Genomic DNA, 16,597 nt, shown 5'->3' with positions numbered 1-16,597 from the left:
TGTCTCAGTCCTGGATGCTCAGAGAAGAGCAAAAAGCAGGAAACATGAAGAAATTCATAGCAGAGCGAGAAGAGACAAGCCAGAAAAAGCAGACATATCCTATTTGCACTTTGTCTGAATTTACCAAGACCAAGTTTGGACAAAGGTGGGGTGAATGAAAAAAGTGAACTGGCAGCACAGACAAGAAACCGAGCAAAAAGAAATGTAGCTAAAACTAATTAAAAAAAATTGTCATTCTTATTTTATATCCCCATAAGTTTAAATTAAGCTTGAAAGTTATCATCTGCACAATGACAGGTCTTCTTTTCTACAACCTGATGCTCAGGAGAACATCCTCCTCTGACACAAGTCAACTTGGTACCTGGTGACAGCAGAGTAACTTGATGCTACAGGAAGAATCCTGGTCACCAGTTCTTTGATGGACAAGTCCAAGTTTGGATCGACTGAAAATGCTCGGTTCTGCTTGCCTACAAGAGGCTGTGCTGTGATGTATCTTCCATCCACACCAATCAGAATGTACAGCAAGTCCTCCACAATCATGGATTCTTGGGAGGCTAATGGCAAGGTACCTGTTTTCAAAGAGAAGACCCAAAAAAACCACACAATCAGAACATGCCATAGTAGTACCTGATCATCCTTTCATATCATTTCAATCTGGTACCTGAAGCTTGAAAGGAAGACATACTACCATTCAAAGAGAACAAAGGAAGATCACACAAAGCAGAAACAAGATATAGAGAAATGAAACTGAGTTAGGGTCAACTCCAAAATCATCTACCTTTCTTTTCAAGAAAACAGAATTCTTTGCTCATTTATATCCAAAGCAAACCAAGCAGACAGGGCTATACATCTGACATCTGTGGCCAAGAGAACACCACCCACAGCTTGTGTTGCTGATCCTTCCACCAAAAGGGCTCAATTATACTGGAACCGAGGAGCTCCAAACTTGTCAACAGCTTCCCCTACCTCCCCTCCAGTGAAATATTCAAATATCAAGAAAACAGTTCAAATACAGACACAAAGAAATACTACTCCAGCAAAAGCTGCAGGTGAACTGTGAGCTGTAGGGTCTCTGAATGGTACGGTCAACTACAAACCAGCTGCAAGAAGAGCTCAACCCAAAATATAATCAAGTGCATCAGATCAGGGAACAGAGTGGCTACAACACTAACTACAGGAAAGCTTATCTCATGAAACAAGGCAACAATCTCTCTCCATTTGTAGGATTGTATGTGAGAGAACAAATGGTTCTGAGCTTGCTAGGAATATACCCTCATAGCACATCTCAAAAGGTCTGGCAGAAATGCACTAGTGGACAAGCTATTTAAGTGCACCTCCTTCATATCTCCTCCTCAGATGCAGCCCAAATCCACAACGGGAAGAAGCTACAGTTCTCTTGCAGGAGTCTCCAAAGTTCTGTGGAACGGAAACATGAGTCTCTAACTCAGCTTTTCTCTTCCAAAAAAAATTCTTAAATCTAATTTATGAATTAGAAACTACATATAGCTCAGCCTAAAGCCAGAATACAATGGGAAGAGATTAATTCCCAGCTGCTCTGGTAAGCAGAGACACAGCAAACCAGGGAGGTTGTTACAGTCTTACTGGAGAGGATTTTGAGCTGGGTGGACTGAGGAATACTCCTTTGTCAGGTGCAAGTACAGATTTTTCAGCTGAAAATACAGATGAGATACTCCCACAGTAGGATTTTAGGGGGGCTGCAACTCAAGAGAGAAAAAGGATTAGGAAACTCAAAACAGATTAGATCCCGTGGATCAACAATGGGGCTGGGATTCAGCACAGGAGAAACACTGCGAACAAAGTAAGTTTAGGGTTTGGGGGTTTTTTGAACATTGATCTTCATCTGCAGTGTCCAAAGAGCCAAGTTTTGCTTTCATCCTGAGTGTGATGAAATCTGAACAGTGCTTTTGAAAAAGTACAAAAGATAAAAAATTAACGCAATTTTCCCTGTGTATCACACACCTATAGGTACCGTTGTGTCAGTGCTTAAGCTGGTGCCAATTAAGAAATCGCCAATAAGTGCAGGTCTGTCATATACCCAGGATGGAAATACTGGAATGGGCTGACCAGAATTCTTCTTGTTCTGCTTATCTCGGAGGATTTTTCGTGTAAGCTCAAGAGGCTGTTGGAAAAAGACAGAAAAAGAACAATCTTCAGAAGTCCAAGAAATTTTGAATTTTAAGCAGAAACTGATTGTAAACTTATAACTTGAGAACAGAAAGTAAATAGCTGATGTTTCAGTAGCACAGTGTTGGATTTGGTCTCACAATACCATATAGTCTACTGTCTTAGTGCTGCAGAGGTGATTTTTTTATACAGTTGGCCTTCTTTTTTATTGGCGGGTACTTCAAATAACACTTTTCTGCACCCCTCCCTGCCAGCCTGGGTGCTAAGGCACACATAGAGGAGCAGAATGGGGACATGCACAACCACCAGACAGCTTACTAGTTTGCAAAGCGCAAAGGCAGCAAACTCCTTCCAGAAACAGTAAGCAGTAACAACTTATTCAAGGGGCACTTGCTAACAAACATCTCTGAACTTGGTTTCTGCACAGTGCCCACGAGTAGCTGCATCAAATGGAGTCCAGATAATCCACCCATATACAGCTGGAAAATGAGAGTTTTTTACTCTGAATAGGAGTAAGCAAAGGAAGTGAGCTCTTAAAGACCAAAAAACTTTGCACTCCTGGCTGTGGGTCTCTGACACTGAAATTAAATGAAGTGCAAGATTAATTATCAGCTGGAAAGGCCTGTGAGCTGTACAACCTACATGAACATTTAGAGACCCAAAACACAACCATGAAGGACATGCTTATGAGTGCAACTTATGGGATATACATGGGGTCATTTTACTTCCCTCTTATAGGAGGTCTTCCCTAATTTGGGAAGGAAGCAAATGTATGTGTGAGCTTTGCATCTTAAAGAACCATGCTGTTACACTGTGAGAGGTAATTGGCGCACACTGTGGCTGGCCCCAGACATTTTTCATTTCCTCAGAGCTGCCCAGTGCTGGGTCTTGAAATCTTTCAAACAAGCATCAGCTGTGGGACCGTACCTTGCAGCAGTACCAGTTCTGGGCATGTTTCCTTCAGGCTCGCTGCTGGTAATGCCAGTACAATGTCCTGAGGTCAGAGAGGCACCCCAAAGCAACACTACATTCTTACTTACACTGTGTATGTGTGATCTGCTAGAAGGACCTCAATCTCCTCTGCTCCCTTAACAGCAACAGGACTCTCATAGGAGGGTATGGAGAAGGATGAAGCGTCAAGTAAGCTTCCAGCAATTCAAAGGATAACTAAACTTCACCTAAAATCGCAGATCTCAGTGTAGGACTGAGTCCTTTGCCTGGGTCAACAACTTGAACTCCTTCATAAATCTTGAACACATACAGTGAGAAAATACTTCTGTATTGAAGTAGTATATAGTAGTTTACTTGTACATCATAATCTGAACACACAGACATTGACTAAAAGATGAAAACATCACATGCACTTTCTGTATCATCTTGAGTTCTAGGTCATTAAAGGAAGATCTGGAATGGAAGATCTCCCTATAGCACTGGTCCTATGCAAGATGGCTGTATGAACAAGCTTCTGCTTAGGAGAAGGGCAGCCATCATTACCTATTCCCAAATGGCAGGGAGGAATGAGTTGGAAGAAAAGCTCCACAAACCACGAACCTCACCATCACAACATCTCCATGAACCATGCATACTTATGAGAGAGCAGACTAAGAAAGTATCTAAGTCCAAAAGCCCCTGAAGCATTGTGCTAAGAATGGGAGCTCTTACCTAAAAGAGCCAGGTAAGAACTCAACAGCACATGTAGATGGAAGACAGTACTATAAAATAGAGCTAGTTCAGTGAGATGGACTATATAATGGATCATATGATGGACTATATGACCTTGGAGAACCAGAGACATGAAATAATTCCTGTCTCCAACTGCCAAAATGAAACAAGGTCATAGATTCATAAAATGGTTTTGGTTGGAAGGGACCTCTAAAGATGATCTAGTCCAACTTCCCTGTTGTGAGCAGGGACATCTTTCACTGGATGAGGTTGCCCAAAGCCCTGTCCAACCTGACCTTGAACACTTCCAGGAATGCAGCATCCCATCTAAACCTACCTTTTCTTTGTTGAAAACTGTTGTCTCTTGCCCCGCCACTACAAGCCCTGGTAAAAGTTTTACTCCCTCTTTCTTATAAGCCCCCTTTATATATCAAAAGGCTGCAGTAAGGTCTCCTCTAAGCCTTCTCCAGGCGAACAAACCTAACTCTCTCAGTCTTTCTTCATAGGAGAGGTTCTCCAGCCCTCGGATCATTTCTGTGGCCTCCTCTGGAGGAGGAGATACATGTCCTTCTTACACTGGGGACCCCAGACCTGGACGCAGTACTGCAGGTGCAGTACTCTCACCAGAGCAGAGAAAATGGCCACGCTTCTTGTGATGCAGCCCAGGATACACATGGCTTTCTGGGATACAAGCATACATTGCTAGCTCATGTCCAATTTTTTTTTCACCCTCAAGTTCTTCTCCATAGGGTTGTTCTCTATCGCCCAGTCCCAGATTGCCTCGACCCAGGTGAAGGACTTTGCACTTAGCCTTGCTGAACTTGATGAGGTTCACACAGGCCCACTCCTCCCAGCCCATCCAGGCCCCTCTGGATGGCATCCTGTCCCTCCAGTGTACTGACTGCACTACTCAGCTTGGTGTCATCTGCAAACATGCTGAGGATGCCCTCAGTCCCCCTAGGTGTGTCATTGATGAAGACATTGAATTCTGCTGTTTGTAAACAGAAAAGGACTAATGGGGGATGTGACGGTGCCATCTTGGGCACAGTGATCATGAAATAACCATGGACTTCTGAAGGGCAGAGTTTGGTCTTTTCAGGAGCCTGCTTGACAGAGTCCCTTGGGAGGCAGCCCTGAAGGGCAAAGGTCTCCAAGAAGGCTGGGCAATTTTCAAGAAGGAAGTTTTTAAAGGCGCAGGAGCAGGCTGTCCCCAGGTGCTGAAAAACAAGTTGTTGGGGGAAAAGACCGGCCTGGTTGAACAAGGCGATATGGTTACAACATAGGGAAAAAAGGAGATTTGGAAGAAGGGGCAGGCCACTCAGGAAGATTACAAAGATTTCATAAGGCTACGTAGGGAGAAAATTAAAGGGGCCAAAGCCCAACTAGAACTAACCTGGCTTTGGATGTTAAGAACAATAAAAAGAATTTCTATAAATACATTAGTAACAAGAGGAGGACTCGGGAGAATCTCCATCCTTTATTGGATGTGGGAGGTAACATGAGTGACAAAGGATGAGGAGAAGGCTGAGGTACTTAATGCCTTCTTTGCCTCAGTCTTCAGTAGTAGAGTAGGGTGTCCCCTGAGTACCCAAACCCCTGAGCCAGCAGACAGGGGCGGGGAGCAGAATGAAGCCCCTGCAATCCAAAGGAAGGTGGTGAGGGACTTGCTCCAAAACCTGGATATAAACAAGTCTATGGGCCCAGATGGAATCCAGCCAAGGGTACTGAGGGAGCTGGTGAAGTGCCCACTGAGCCACTTTCCATCATTTACCAGCAGCCCTGGCAAACTGGGGAGGTCCCAGCCGACTGGTGTCTAGTAAACGTGACGCCCATCCACAAGAAGGCCCGGCAGGATGAACCAGGGAACTCCAGACCTGTAAGTCTGACTTCGGTGCCTGGGAAGGTCATGAAGCAGACCATCCTGAGTGCCATTATGTGGCCCATGAAGGACACCCAGGTGATCAGGCCCAGCCAGCACGGGTTCAGGAGGGGCAGGTCCTGCTTGACAAAGCGACCCACTTGGTAGGTGAGGGAAAGGCTGTGGATGTTGTTTACCTGGACTTTAGTAAGGCCTTTGATACACTCTCCCACAGTATCCTCCTGGAGAAATTGCCTGCTCATGGCTTGGATGGGAGGACTCTCCATTGGGTTAAAAATTGGCTGGAGGCCGGGCCCAGAGAGCGGTGGGGAATGGAGTCAAATCCAGTTGGTGGCTGGTCATGAGTGGTGTCTGCCAGGGCTCGGTACTGGGGCTGGTTCTCTTTAACATCTTCATCAATGATCTGGACGAGGGGATCAAGCGCACCCTCAGTCAGTTCACAGGCAACACCAAGTTGGGTGGGAGTGTTGACCTGCTGGAGGGTAAGAAGGCTTTGCAGAGGGATCTGGATGGGCCGAGGCCAATGGGATGAGGTTCAACAAGGCCAAGTGCCGGGTCCTGCCCTTGGGTCCCACCAACGGGGCCCCTGCAGCGCTCCAGGCTGGGGGCAGAGTGGCTGGAGCTGCCTGGCAGAAAAGGACCTGGGGGTGTTGGTGGCCTGTGGGCTGAACAGGAGCCAGCAGTGTGCCCAGGTGGCCAAGAAGGCCAACAGCATCCTGGCCTGTGTCAGGAATAGTGTGGTGAGTAGGTCTTGGAGGTGACCGTCCCCCTGTCCTGGGCACTGGTGAGGCCCCACCTCGAGGGCTGTGTCCAGTTCTGGGCCACTCGCCGCAAAAAAGACATTGAGTGGCTGGATCAGGTCCAGAAAAGGGCAATGGAGCTGGTGAGGGGTCTGGAGAACAAATCTTGGGAGGAGAGGCTGAGGGAGCTCGGGGTGTTCAGCCTGGAGAAGAGGAGGCTGAGGGGAAACCTTCTCGGTCTCTCCAACTCCCTGAAAGGAGGGTGTAGCCAGTTGGGGGTTGGTCTCTTCTCCCAAGTCCCAGGCGAGGGGACAAGAGGAAATGGCCTCAAGTTGTGCCAGGGGTGGTTCAGATTGGAAACTGGGAAAAACGTTTACAGTGAAAGGGTTATTAAGCCTTGTAATGGGCTGCCTAAGGAAGGGGTTGAGGCACCATCCCTGGAAGTATTTAAAAGACGGGTTGACATAGTGCTCAGTGACATGGTTTAGTGATGGTTTTTGTCAGTGGTAGGTTGATAGTTGACTAGATGATCTTTAAGGTCCCTTCCAACCTAGGCAATTCTATGACTCTATGATTCTAAATAGTACTGGTCCCAATACAGACCCTTGAGGGACACCACTCGCTATTGGTTTCCACTTGGACATTGAGACACTCACTGTAACTCTTTGGATGCAGCCATCCAGCCAATTCCTTTTCCATCTAGTAGTCTCCTTTTCCTTCTTGGGCCCTGGAAAATACTGTAAAATTCCCTACTTCCATACTATACATGAATAAGCACAATAGCTCCCAGCGCCTGAGGGAAGTCCCTGAAATATGATGAGCTCATGGCACCATGAGGGAGCGTACTAGTACCTCCATCCCTGTGAGTTCATCACCTATGTGCTGGGGTATGCCTGGAGAAAGGGTGTGGGCTGTGGCATCTGTTCCTAATAAAAAGGCAGGGACTGAGGCCTGCTTCTTAGAGTGATCATGAAAAGGAGCAGAGAGAACCCCTGAAGCAAATGCAGAATTTTCTTCATTGAGGGACAGGTTCTTCTTCATTAGCGATTCTCTGGGATGGCAAGAGGTAGGGAGCTTCTGTTGGAGTTCAAGCAGCTCTAGTGTGAATTTGTTAACTGGCAGAATTCAAAAAAGTTGACATATTTAGGCTATAAATCATAGAATCACAGAAACGTAGAATGGTTCGTGTTGGAAGGGACCTTAAAGATCATCAAGTTCCAACCCTCCTGCCCTGGGCCTCCACACCTCCCACTAGACCAGGTTGCTCCAAGCCCCAACCAGCCTGGCCTTGAACCCCTCCAGGGATGGGGCAGCCACAGATTCTCTGGGCAACCTGGGCCAGGGTCTCACCACCCTCCCAGTAAGGAATTTCTTACTGTGTATACTAGAGTATCTAGTCTAAATTTACTGTCTTTCAGTTTAAACTGTTACCCCTTATCCTACCACTCCACTCCCTGATAAAGAGTCCCTCCCCATCTCTCTTGTAGGCCCCCTTTACATATTGGAAGGCTGCTGCTCTAAGGTCTCTCCGAAGCCTTCTCTTCTTCAGGCTGAACAACCCCAACTCTCTCAGCCTGTCCTCTTAGGAGAGGTGCTCCAGCTCCCTGATCATCTTCATGGCCCTATAAAGGGCATAACTACATGAAAGGGAACACGTTAAGTTTTACCATCTCAATAATTCTTGGGCCAAAACTGATCCAAGCAGCAACTCCAATCACTGAAAGATCACTGGATGATCTCTCTGATAGTGCCAAGTAATCACACAGTAGGCGGCACAGCACTTGTGGCACCAGTGACAAAGCACATGTCTCAGGGGCATGAATCACCTTCTCTCTGCAACTTAAAATTTAGATTGTTGTCATTTCAGCCTTCAATGACAGCCTGGATAAAACTCCCAGGACCAAAAAGGTGGCCATCAGGTGTCAGCCTGGCACTTAGAAGCCCATGGGGCAAGGAGGCATTTTGCCAGTATCATGCTGATGAACCTACATCTGGCATCTTCCACATCCATTGAGACAGAAGAAGAGCTCACCTTGGTGCTTAATGAATGCCAACCACTCCTGCACTACAGGCCTGGTGTGAGGGAAGATGGGCAGCAGTGGGCATACACTGGACCTAGAGCACATAACCAAGGAGGAGCAGTGGAGGCGGCTGGACTTTGCTGGGTCTGGTCAACAGAAGGTCTAAGAGCAGCCTGCAACTACAGGAAGGACATGTACCAAGCTGACGGGTGAAGTCAAGCTCCTCTCAGCATTGGCAGGAGGTTCAGACAGCCATTGACACAAGTGGCCTCTTGGGATATTGAGACTGGGCAGAAAGAGACACTTCTTCCTGCAGAGGGGGAGCAGCCACAGAGGGTCAGCACAAAGGCAGGGTATCTCCCTCCTTGTAGGCTGCAGGACTCAGATGCACAAGATGACAGCTGTCCTAATCTAGTGTGGGTGACTTTTCTGCTGTGAGAGTGGGGCTGGACTGGGCAACCCCAGCAGTTCCTCCCACCAGTGCTGCAACGAATCTGTGGAAACTCTGGCAGCTATCTCCATGCCTGGTGAATGAAGATGGTGCCACAAGCATCACAAGTACAGTTGCTCAAGTAAGACCCTTGTGTCCATGTAAGAATCACTCCAGGGCACAATCTGCCTTCTAGAAAAGAGATGGAGAAACAAATCAATTGCAATTATTATGTCTACTTGACAGTCCTCTTGGGAAGTGGCTCTAGAAGAAACTCTGGGTCAAGAGATTTCAGCTGTGTAAGCTGATACAGCTCTACTGACAAAGGCCCCAGGCACCTGCCTGTTAGGGCCTTTTATCAGAGTTTCAGCTCTTTAAATCTGAAGAAAGTATAAATGGAGCAGCAGGGATGCACAAATCTTTTTATTTGGCTTGCATTACCCTTTTAATTCCTTTGGTTGTGAGCTGCACATCCCAGGGAACACCACTTACTCTTCTTTCCTCTTTTAGCAAGTCTGCACATAAATCCTATTAGAAAGATCAGTTATTTTAGTGGAAATTCGTCTTCCCTTTGTGATCTAAATCAAGCACTTGACTCAGATAATCTGTGAAGGTTTTGCATAAGTCAGGCAGTCTGTGCAGACATGTATTTCACAGGGTACAGGGAACAAGGCTGGTTTCATCATTGCCTGAAAGGGGGAGAGTGTTGGACTCTCTCTGTTTAGGATGTGAACATTTCATCACCACATGCATGTATAGCCCTTCAAGCTGAAAAAACCTGCACATGTCCCAAAACACTGAACATGGAGGGTCCATTCCTCTAGCCATTGATGGCCTGAAGTGATCTGACCATCACAGCAAACTTTCCAAAGTTGGCTGCAGATCTACTGCAATCATCTCCACAGAAGGGTGTTGCCTGGAAGGTGTTAGCTCTGCTCAGCCACTGCCACAGAAAGATCTTCACAGACTGAAGAGTAAAAGCACATCCGCTGAGACTCCAGCATAGGCAATAAACCATATACGGCCACAGCTAGAGAACTCAACAGCAAAGGCTGGAAGGACAAACCTGCCTGGACATGTTCCTGGGCAATCTGTTCTAGGTGGACCTGCTCTGGAAGGAGGTTGGACTAGATGATCTCCAGAGGTCCCTTCCAACCCCATATCATTCTGTGATTCTGCGATTCCCTGACACATCATGAAAGTGCATGCTGCCATGTGGCCAGGACAGCTGAGTGAAGCACACACCTCGCCAATGCAGACAGATGCTGTGCACTAACAAGACACAGATATGCCTCCGCTGAGTGAGGGTGTGGGACTGCCACAACATAGACTGCAGATAGAGACAACCCTAGTGTGGGATTTCCGAGCATACACAAGCAGGCAGCATCCTCAGAAAGAGTTGCATTCAGAGCCTGGAGGCTTGTCCCCTGTTAGATTTTATTGACCAGTCATCAGAAGGCAGAACAGAAACAAACCTCTGGGATAAAGGTAAGCTGCAAAATTTTAAATGGATGCATTTGCACATATTGTTCAGTTGCTCACTTGCTACAGACCTCTGAGCATCTTTCCTTCTTCTCCCCACTCAGCACCCTTTCACCTCTGTCCAAATAAATATCCATACACAGCTGCTCCTCTGCCTTCTGCAGCCAAAATGCCCTTATCTTGACCCACAAGGTTTTTTGTCATATTGTATTCCTCCCTGTCCTGTTGAGCACGGAGAGTAATAGAGTGGCTAGCGAAGGTCAACCCATCACAATTTAGTTATTTATACAGAATCACAGAATCTTCTAGGTTGGAAGGGACCTCAAAGATCATCTTGTCCAACCGTCAACCTAACTGACAAAAATAGACACCCGCACAACAAACAAGAAGCATCACCATACAAATGATTACAGGACACGAAATTTTGGATTTAAGTACTAATCGCTCTTTTGCATTTCCTACCTCCCAGCATACTGATAATCAGACACTTGCTTAACTGTTTTCTAAGCCTGTGTCTTGCAATGATACAGTTTACTTCTATGGCAGGTTTTTTTTTTTCTTTTTTGTCTTTGGGGGTCACTTTGCAGCATTTATTTCAGGAGCTCAAATAGCTAAGGGCTGTGTGAAAAATGTGTGTGGCAAATGATTGTGTGAGGCACTGTACTCACAGTATCTGAGAGAGCAGAACTAGCAAGGATGGGGACACACTACAATGGCTGCTGAGCTCCTGAGCAAGCACTGCCACAGACAGAAACGGAAACGTCAGCACAGCTTCAGGTGGTTGCTTGAAATGGTAAAATGAAATTACATTAACCCCCACCAGTTAGAATTGTCATGGCCTAAATCGGACTTACCTTAACTGACTTAAAGAGAAAAAAAGCCACTATTATTAAGAATAGCACAAAGATTTAATATAATCTGACTAGAAAATGCTGAGAGAGAATTTAGACTATCTGCATAGAAAGGAACATTTATAACTCCACTAGATGATAAAAGTTAAGAACAGAGCTACACCCACAAGCAGAAAGGAAAGATTTTGTGCCCTGGGAAGACAGTACCTGTACACTGGAGTTGGCTGTGACACTGCCCAGCTGCTTGCGTAGCTCCTCGAGCTCCTGTAGAGATATCTTGGAAGTAGACGAGGGAATGGAAAAATTTGTGCTGCCACTGGTTGCTGCAGTTCCTGCAAGTTCTGCCCTTTCTTTCGCATTTTGTTGCAAATACTGGAGTGTCTGTACATTCACAAAAAAAAAAAGATTTTGTGAATGCTGAATAGCACACACTAAAGCAAAATAAAGAATGTATGATCATAAGACAGCTCTGCTGAATCAGACCACGGGTCTTTCTGTCCCAGTTTCCCATGTCTTAGTGGTTTATATCAAGGACTGTAATTCTCAGTAGTGCTTTAACAATTAAGAAAATGCTAGAATTGGCTATCTGTTGGTTTCAATGCATTTCGCTGAACATTGTCACTAGAAAGCTTGTTGTACTTGAAATCATTGCATTGTTGCTACTGCTGAATACTTGTAACACATACAGTTCTAAAGGATAAACAAACCTCTTTGTCTTCTGTGAGTTTTGATAGTAGATAAACTAAAGAATCTAGATGTCTTGTATTTTTAGACTTCAGCTCATCATACTTCTTTAAAAAATCTTCAGGAGTTCGTGAAAACTCTGCTATTTTCACCTGTAAAACACCACATTAATATTAAATGTCTAATCACAGAATCACACAGAGTCACAGAATAGTAGGGGTTGGAAGGGACCTTCTGAGATCATCTAGTCCAACCCCCTGCCAAAGCAGGGTCACCCACTGCAGGTTGCACAAGAATGCATCCAGGCGGGTTTTGAATGACCCCAGAGAAGGAGACTCCACCACCTCCCTGGGCAGCCCCTTCCAGGGCTCTGCCACCCTCATGGGAAGTTTTTCCTCATGTTGAGTCGGAACTTCCTATGTTGCAGTTTGTGTCCGTTAGCCCTTGTCCTATCACCAGGCACCACTGAGAAGAGTCTGGCCACATCAGGGTCCCTGTTCATCCATGAGGTTTCCTGCCTCCTTTGCCTGATTTCTTGCTCCTAGGGATGCACCGATCTTGAACTTGGAGGTTGGTGGAAGTGGTGCTTAAATACTAACCAGGTCTCTTGCACCCGCCTTCCTTCTAGAGCCTTAGCCCATGGGATTCCTCGAAGAGGCCAAAGTCAACCCTCCTGAAGTTCAGGGCTGTAGTTCTACTTTTTGTCCTACTTCTTCCATGCAGGATCCTGAACTTCACCATCTCATGGTCACTGCAGCCAAGGCTACCCCGACCTTCACATCCTCAACCAGAGCTTTTAATTTGTCAGGAAAAGGTCCAGTAAAGCACCTGTCCTTGTTGGCTCCTCCACCCCCTGTGTCAAGAAGTCAGTATCAACACTCTGCAGAAATCTCAGGGACTGTGCGTTCCTGACTGTGTTGTCTTTCCAGCAAATGTCAGAGTAGCTGAAGTCCCCCATGAGAACCAGGGGCTGTGACTGTGAGGCTATTTCTAGCCGTCTGTAGCAGGCCTCATCGACTTCCTCTTACTGTTCTGGTGGTCTGTAGTAAACACCCACAGTGTCACTCATATTGCCTGCCCCTTAATTCTTACCCACAAGCTCTCAACACATTCTTTGTCCACCCTTAGGCAGAGCTCACTACATTCCCGTTGCTCTTGCACATAGAACCACCATGCCCTGCTGGCCTGTCTTTCCAAAAAAGTAGGTAGCCATCCATGACAGCATTCCAGTCATGCGAGCTACCCCACCATGTCTCTGTAATTGCAGTGAGATCATGGCCCTGCGACCGCACTCAGATCTCTAGTTCTTCCTGTTTATGCCCCGTGCTGCAGGTGGTGGTGCACAGGAATTCCAGAGAGGCAGTCGAGCGTGAGGGTTTCCCTGGAGGGGAGCAAGAGGAGCCACCAAAGCCATTCACACCCCTCAACTGGTTGGCCTTCTGGATCTCATCTTGGGAGTTAGCTAAGGAACATCTGTCACTGCTGTGGTTGGCCTGGCTTATTTCCCAGTTGGCTAAGTTGGCTTGAGTGTTGCCATCCTGCACCCCACCCCCCAAGTCCTTCAGTTTAAAGCCCACTTCACCATGTTGGCCAGCCTGCTGTCAAATATTCCCTTGCCCCTTCCAGTCAGGTGGAACCCATCCCTCTCTAACAGGCCATAATCATCAAAGAATGTCCCACTGTCATGTACACTATTATCAAAGCATTCAAAAGAGGAGATTTATGCAAAGATGGAGACAAGGTGCAGGCTGCTGCTGCTGCCAAAGTACCTCAGGAAATGAGTTTTGGACTGAATGCTGCAGCATTGGTCTCCTACTAACAAATACTGGAGGAGAGCCGAGGTCCTAGCACTTCAGGTGATGGAAAAGGGACCGCAGGAGAGAACGGACGAAGGTAAGCACAAGATCTGTAGCAGGACTCGCTTTGCATGCTCAGTCTGAAGCAGTATAATTTTGTATCAGCAGGATTAAGGGATTTGGCTTTGATGAAGCCACATCTGGACACTGGGTCCACTACGGGGGCCCGACTAGCAAGAGAGACATCAGCAAACTGGACTGAGTCATGGAGATGTTGGGGCGTGCTGCCCATTGCCCAAAAGGGCTACAGACCGTGCTCTGAGGGGCACAGCAAAAGCATCACAGGCACTGCCACAAATCATGACATGGAAAATCCTAGCTGGCCCACAACTGGAAGCAGTCTTCTGGAGAGAGAGGTGACCTGGGCCATAGCCAGAGTAATGGAAGAATCTCCTGGAGATCTTCAAAATGCAGCTAAGCAGTCTGCTGTAGCTGTGATGTTTACCCTCCTGCAGACAAGGTGTTGGACTGCAGGTCTCCAGCTGTGCTTTCTACTTACATCTTTCTACAAGTCTATGAACTGTAGCTATCAATGTAAATGATGCTTAAGACTGGAATTAGTGAAAACATACAGTTCAGGCTACAAAGATCTGAATTTTCAGACAGAGTTAGCAATTTTCTAGAACTTATAGCTTGACTGATGACTTGCTTTTAAAAATGACAATGAACAGCAGTATGGCCAGAGAAGTATGTCCGGTCATGAGAATATCAGGCTTTAATCCCCAATACCTGGGTGATACTCAGAAAAAAACTCAGGTATTGTTCATGTAATCACATTTCAAACAGTTACTATTTTTCATTTGTTTTATTCCTCCAGAGGAAGTTAAAATTTGAAACAACCATCACAAGCACAAAATAAGCTCCTTTAAACTTCCCCCATCCCGTTCTAAAAATCCTTCTCATGTTCTTTGAAAAATCTCTCCAAGATATAAGGATTTTTACCTTTTTCTTGATATAATCTTTCTACTTTATACCCAAAATCAAGATTCCTAATAAGATTACCCCATTTTTTTTTTACCAATTCCCACACGATTTCACTGTTATTCTCAGAAAAAACAGCCATTCCCCCTCCCAGTATGTGTCCAGCTCTGTACCTACAGAAGTCAAGTTATCTCACAGAAGAGCAGAGTTAGGAAAAGGTAGTTCACATCACTGCCCAAGAGAAATAACGCTGAGGAATATTTATCTGGAATTTCTCCTTAGGAAGGACTGTGCGCCGACAGAACACCTATCTTCAACTCCAAAGGAAGCACACAGCCTCAGAGTCCTGCTGCTCCCCCCATAAGGTCTAAAACGCACCTCAGCTGTGATTACAATATGTCAACACTTACCTTTGCACTGTGAGCAGAGACAGTCGTGGTAACATAAGGCGTTCGATTTTTCTGCAGAAGATCAATGTAGACTTCAGCTCCTTCCCCGCTGTGAACGCGCAGCAGGCTGAGCAACTCATTAACATCGTGGTGAATGCGGAACTCGCTCATACTCCTTCCTACCTGAGGCTACAAGCTGCATGGGATGCAGACACAAAGGCAGTAAATTATTGGTTTACCGCTGCAAATGAAAATATCTCCACACAAACACCATTTCTTGACTACATTATGAGGCTTGAGAGCATGCTAAAATATTGGACTGGAATAAAGAAATATATGTAAGGGGAGAAAGTAAGCAAAAAAGAGATATGTGTTATCGTGTGTGATTTAACTATACTGGTACAAACCCTACCTTAAACAGAGGTGAGCCAGCAGAAGGTTTTTCAATCTCAAAATCACACTGATGGTGGAAAAGTTACTGAGTTGTTGTAAGAAGTGATGGTTCGTGCACTGACAGACTGCAGACACAGCTGAAACCACTGGCTTCAGCAGCCTGCCTGTACCACTGCTGATGAAGTTACTCAAAAGCAGTTTTTCCAAGTTTAGGGGTCTTTATATTCTACTGCCCATTTTATTAATGGCGAATCACCAAATTCTGCAAAGCTACTTAAATGATGGGTGCAGAATTAGGAGTCTGGTTGAGTCATCATGCAAGTACAGAGTTTAATGTGACACCATGTACAGATGCAGAATATCAAGCATATGAACATATTTTTGTTTGCAAAATCATTGAATCATTTAGGCTGGAAGGGATTTCTGCAAAAATAGATACCCGCCCTATAAATACTGATAAACATCGATAAGGCCCCCTCACAGCCTTCTCTTCTCCAGGCTGAGCAGACCCAGGTCTCTCAGCGTTTCCTCATAAGAGAGCTGCTCCAGTCCCTTGATCATCTTTGTAGCCCCGCGCTGGACTCCCTCCAGTAGTTCCCCCTCCTTCTTGCAAGAGGAGAGGCTGGGGGAGCTGCTCGTACTCAGCCAGACCCAAAAGCGTCTCCTCCCGCCCAAACGGGCCCCAGAGGCTGCGGGGCCGGACTCTGCTTGGAACGAGAACCCCAGAGGCACCGGTACAAGCTGCACCATGGGAAACCCCGGCCGGAACAGGCCGGGAACAAGCGGGGCAACTCTGGGACCGGGCCCCGAGCGGCGGCGGATGCCTCGACTCGCCCGGACACGGCCCCCAGTGATCAGCTGCGGCAAGGGCCCTGCTGGGAGCGGGAGACGCCTGCGGCGGGTCCCTCTGCTCCCCACCCCCGCTCGCCCAGGGCCCTTGGACCTTCCCCGGCGCCCGCGGCCGCTCCGGGCCCCGCCTCAGCCCTCTCCGGTCCCTTACCTTCCCGGCCCCGCAGTGCCCGGCGCCCGGAAGTGCGCACCGCCGGGCGCCAGGAAGTGCGCGTTGCCGCGCGAGCGGAGCTCCGCGCCATGCTGCCGCTGCCTGCCGGCCTGCGCCCCCGACTGCGGGCAGCGCCGCTCGCCC

The 16,597-nt window shown here is 46.9% G+C and overlaps 2 protein-coding genes across 3 annotated transcripts in view; one reads left to right on the top strand and one right to left on the bottom strand.

Annotated features, from left to right (window-relative positions):
• TUBGCP2 (tubulin, gamma complex associated protein 2) overlaps positions 1–16,566 on the bottom strand; it is a 35,240-nt gene extending 18,674 nt beyond the window's left edge. The window contains exons 1-6 of one of the 2 annotated variants that reach the window (XM_014966649.1): positions 16,454–16,566; positions 15,082–15,256; positions 11,918–12,046; positions 11,418–11,591; positions 1,981–2,140; positions 362–569 (exon numbers count right to left, since the gene is read on the bottom strand). In XM_014966649.1, coding sequence (XP_014822135.1) covers positions 362–569; positions 1,981–2,140; positions 11,418–11,591; positions 11,918–12,046; positions 15,082–15,231 — 821 coding nt within the window. In that variant the 5' untranslated portion in view covers positions 15,232–15,256; positions 16,454–16,566. The other variant, XM_014966651.1, reaches the window with a different exon arrangement.
• The window catches only part of ZNF511 (zinc finger protein 511), a 13,269-nt gene continuing 12,873 nt past the window's right edge, over positions 16,202–16,597 (top strand). The window contains exon 1 of the mRNA XM_014966633.1: positions 16,202–16,581. Within this exon, the coding sequence (XP_014822119.1) occupies positions 16,202–16,581 (380 nt within the window). The remainder of the gene's footprint in view (positions 16,582–16,597) is intronic.

This window comes from Calidris pugnax, unplaced genomic scaffold (assembly GCF_001431845.1).
Source record: "Calidris pugnax isolate Ruff unplaced genomic scaffold, ASM143184v1 scaffold53, whole genome shotgun sequence".
NCBI classification, from domain to species: domain Eukaryota; kingdom Metazoa; phylum Chordata; class Aves; order Charadriiformes; family Scolopacidae; genus Calidris; species Calidris pugnax.
Note: the sequence above shows the minus strand (reverse complement) of the source record. Positions and strands in the feature narration are given on the sequence as shown.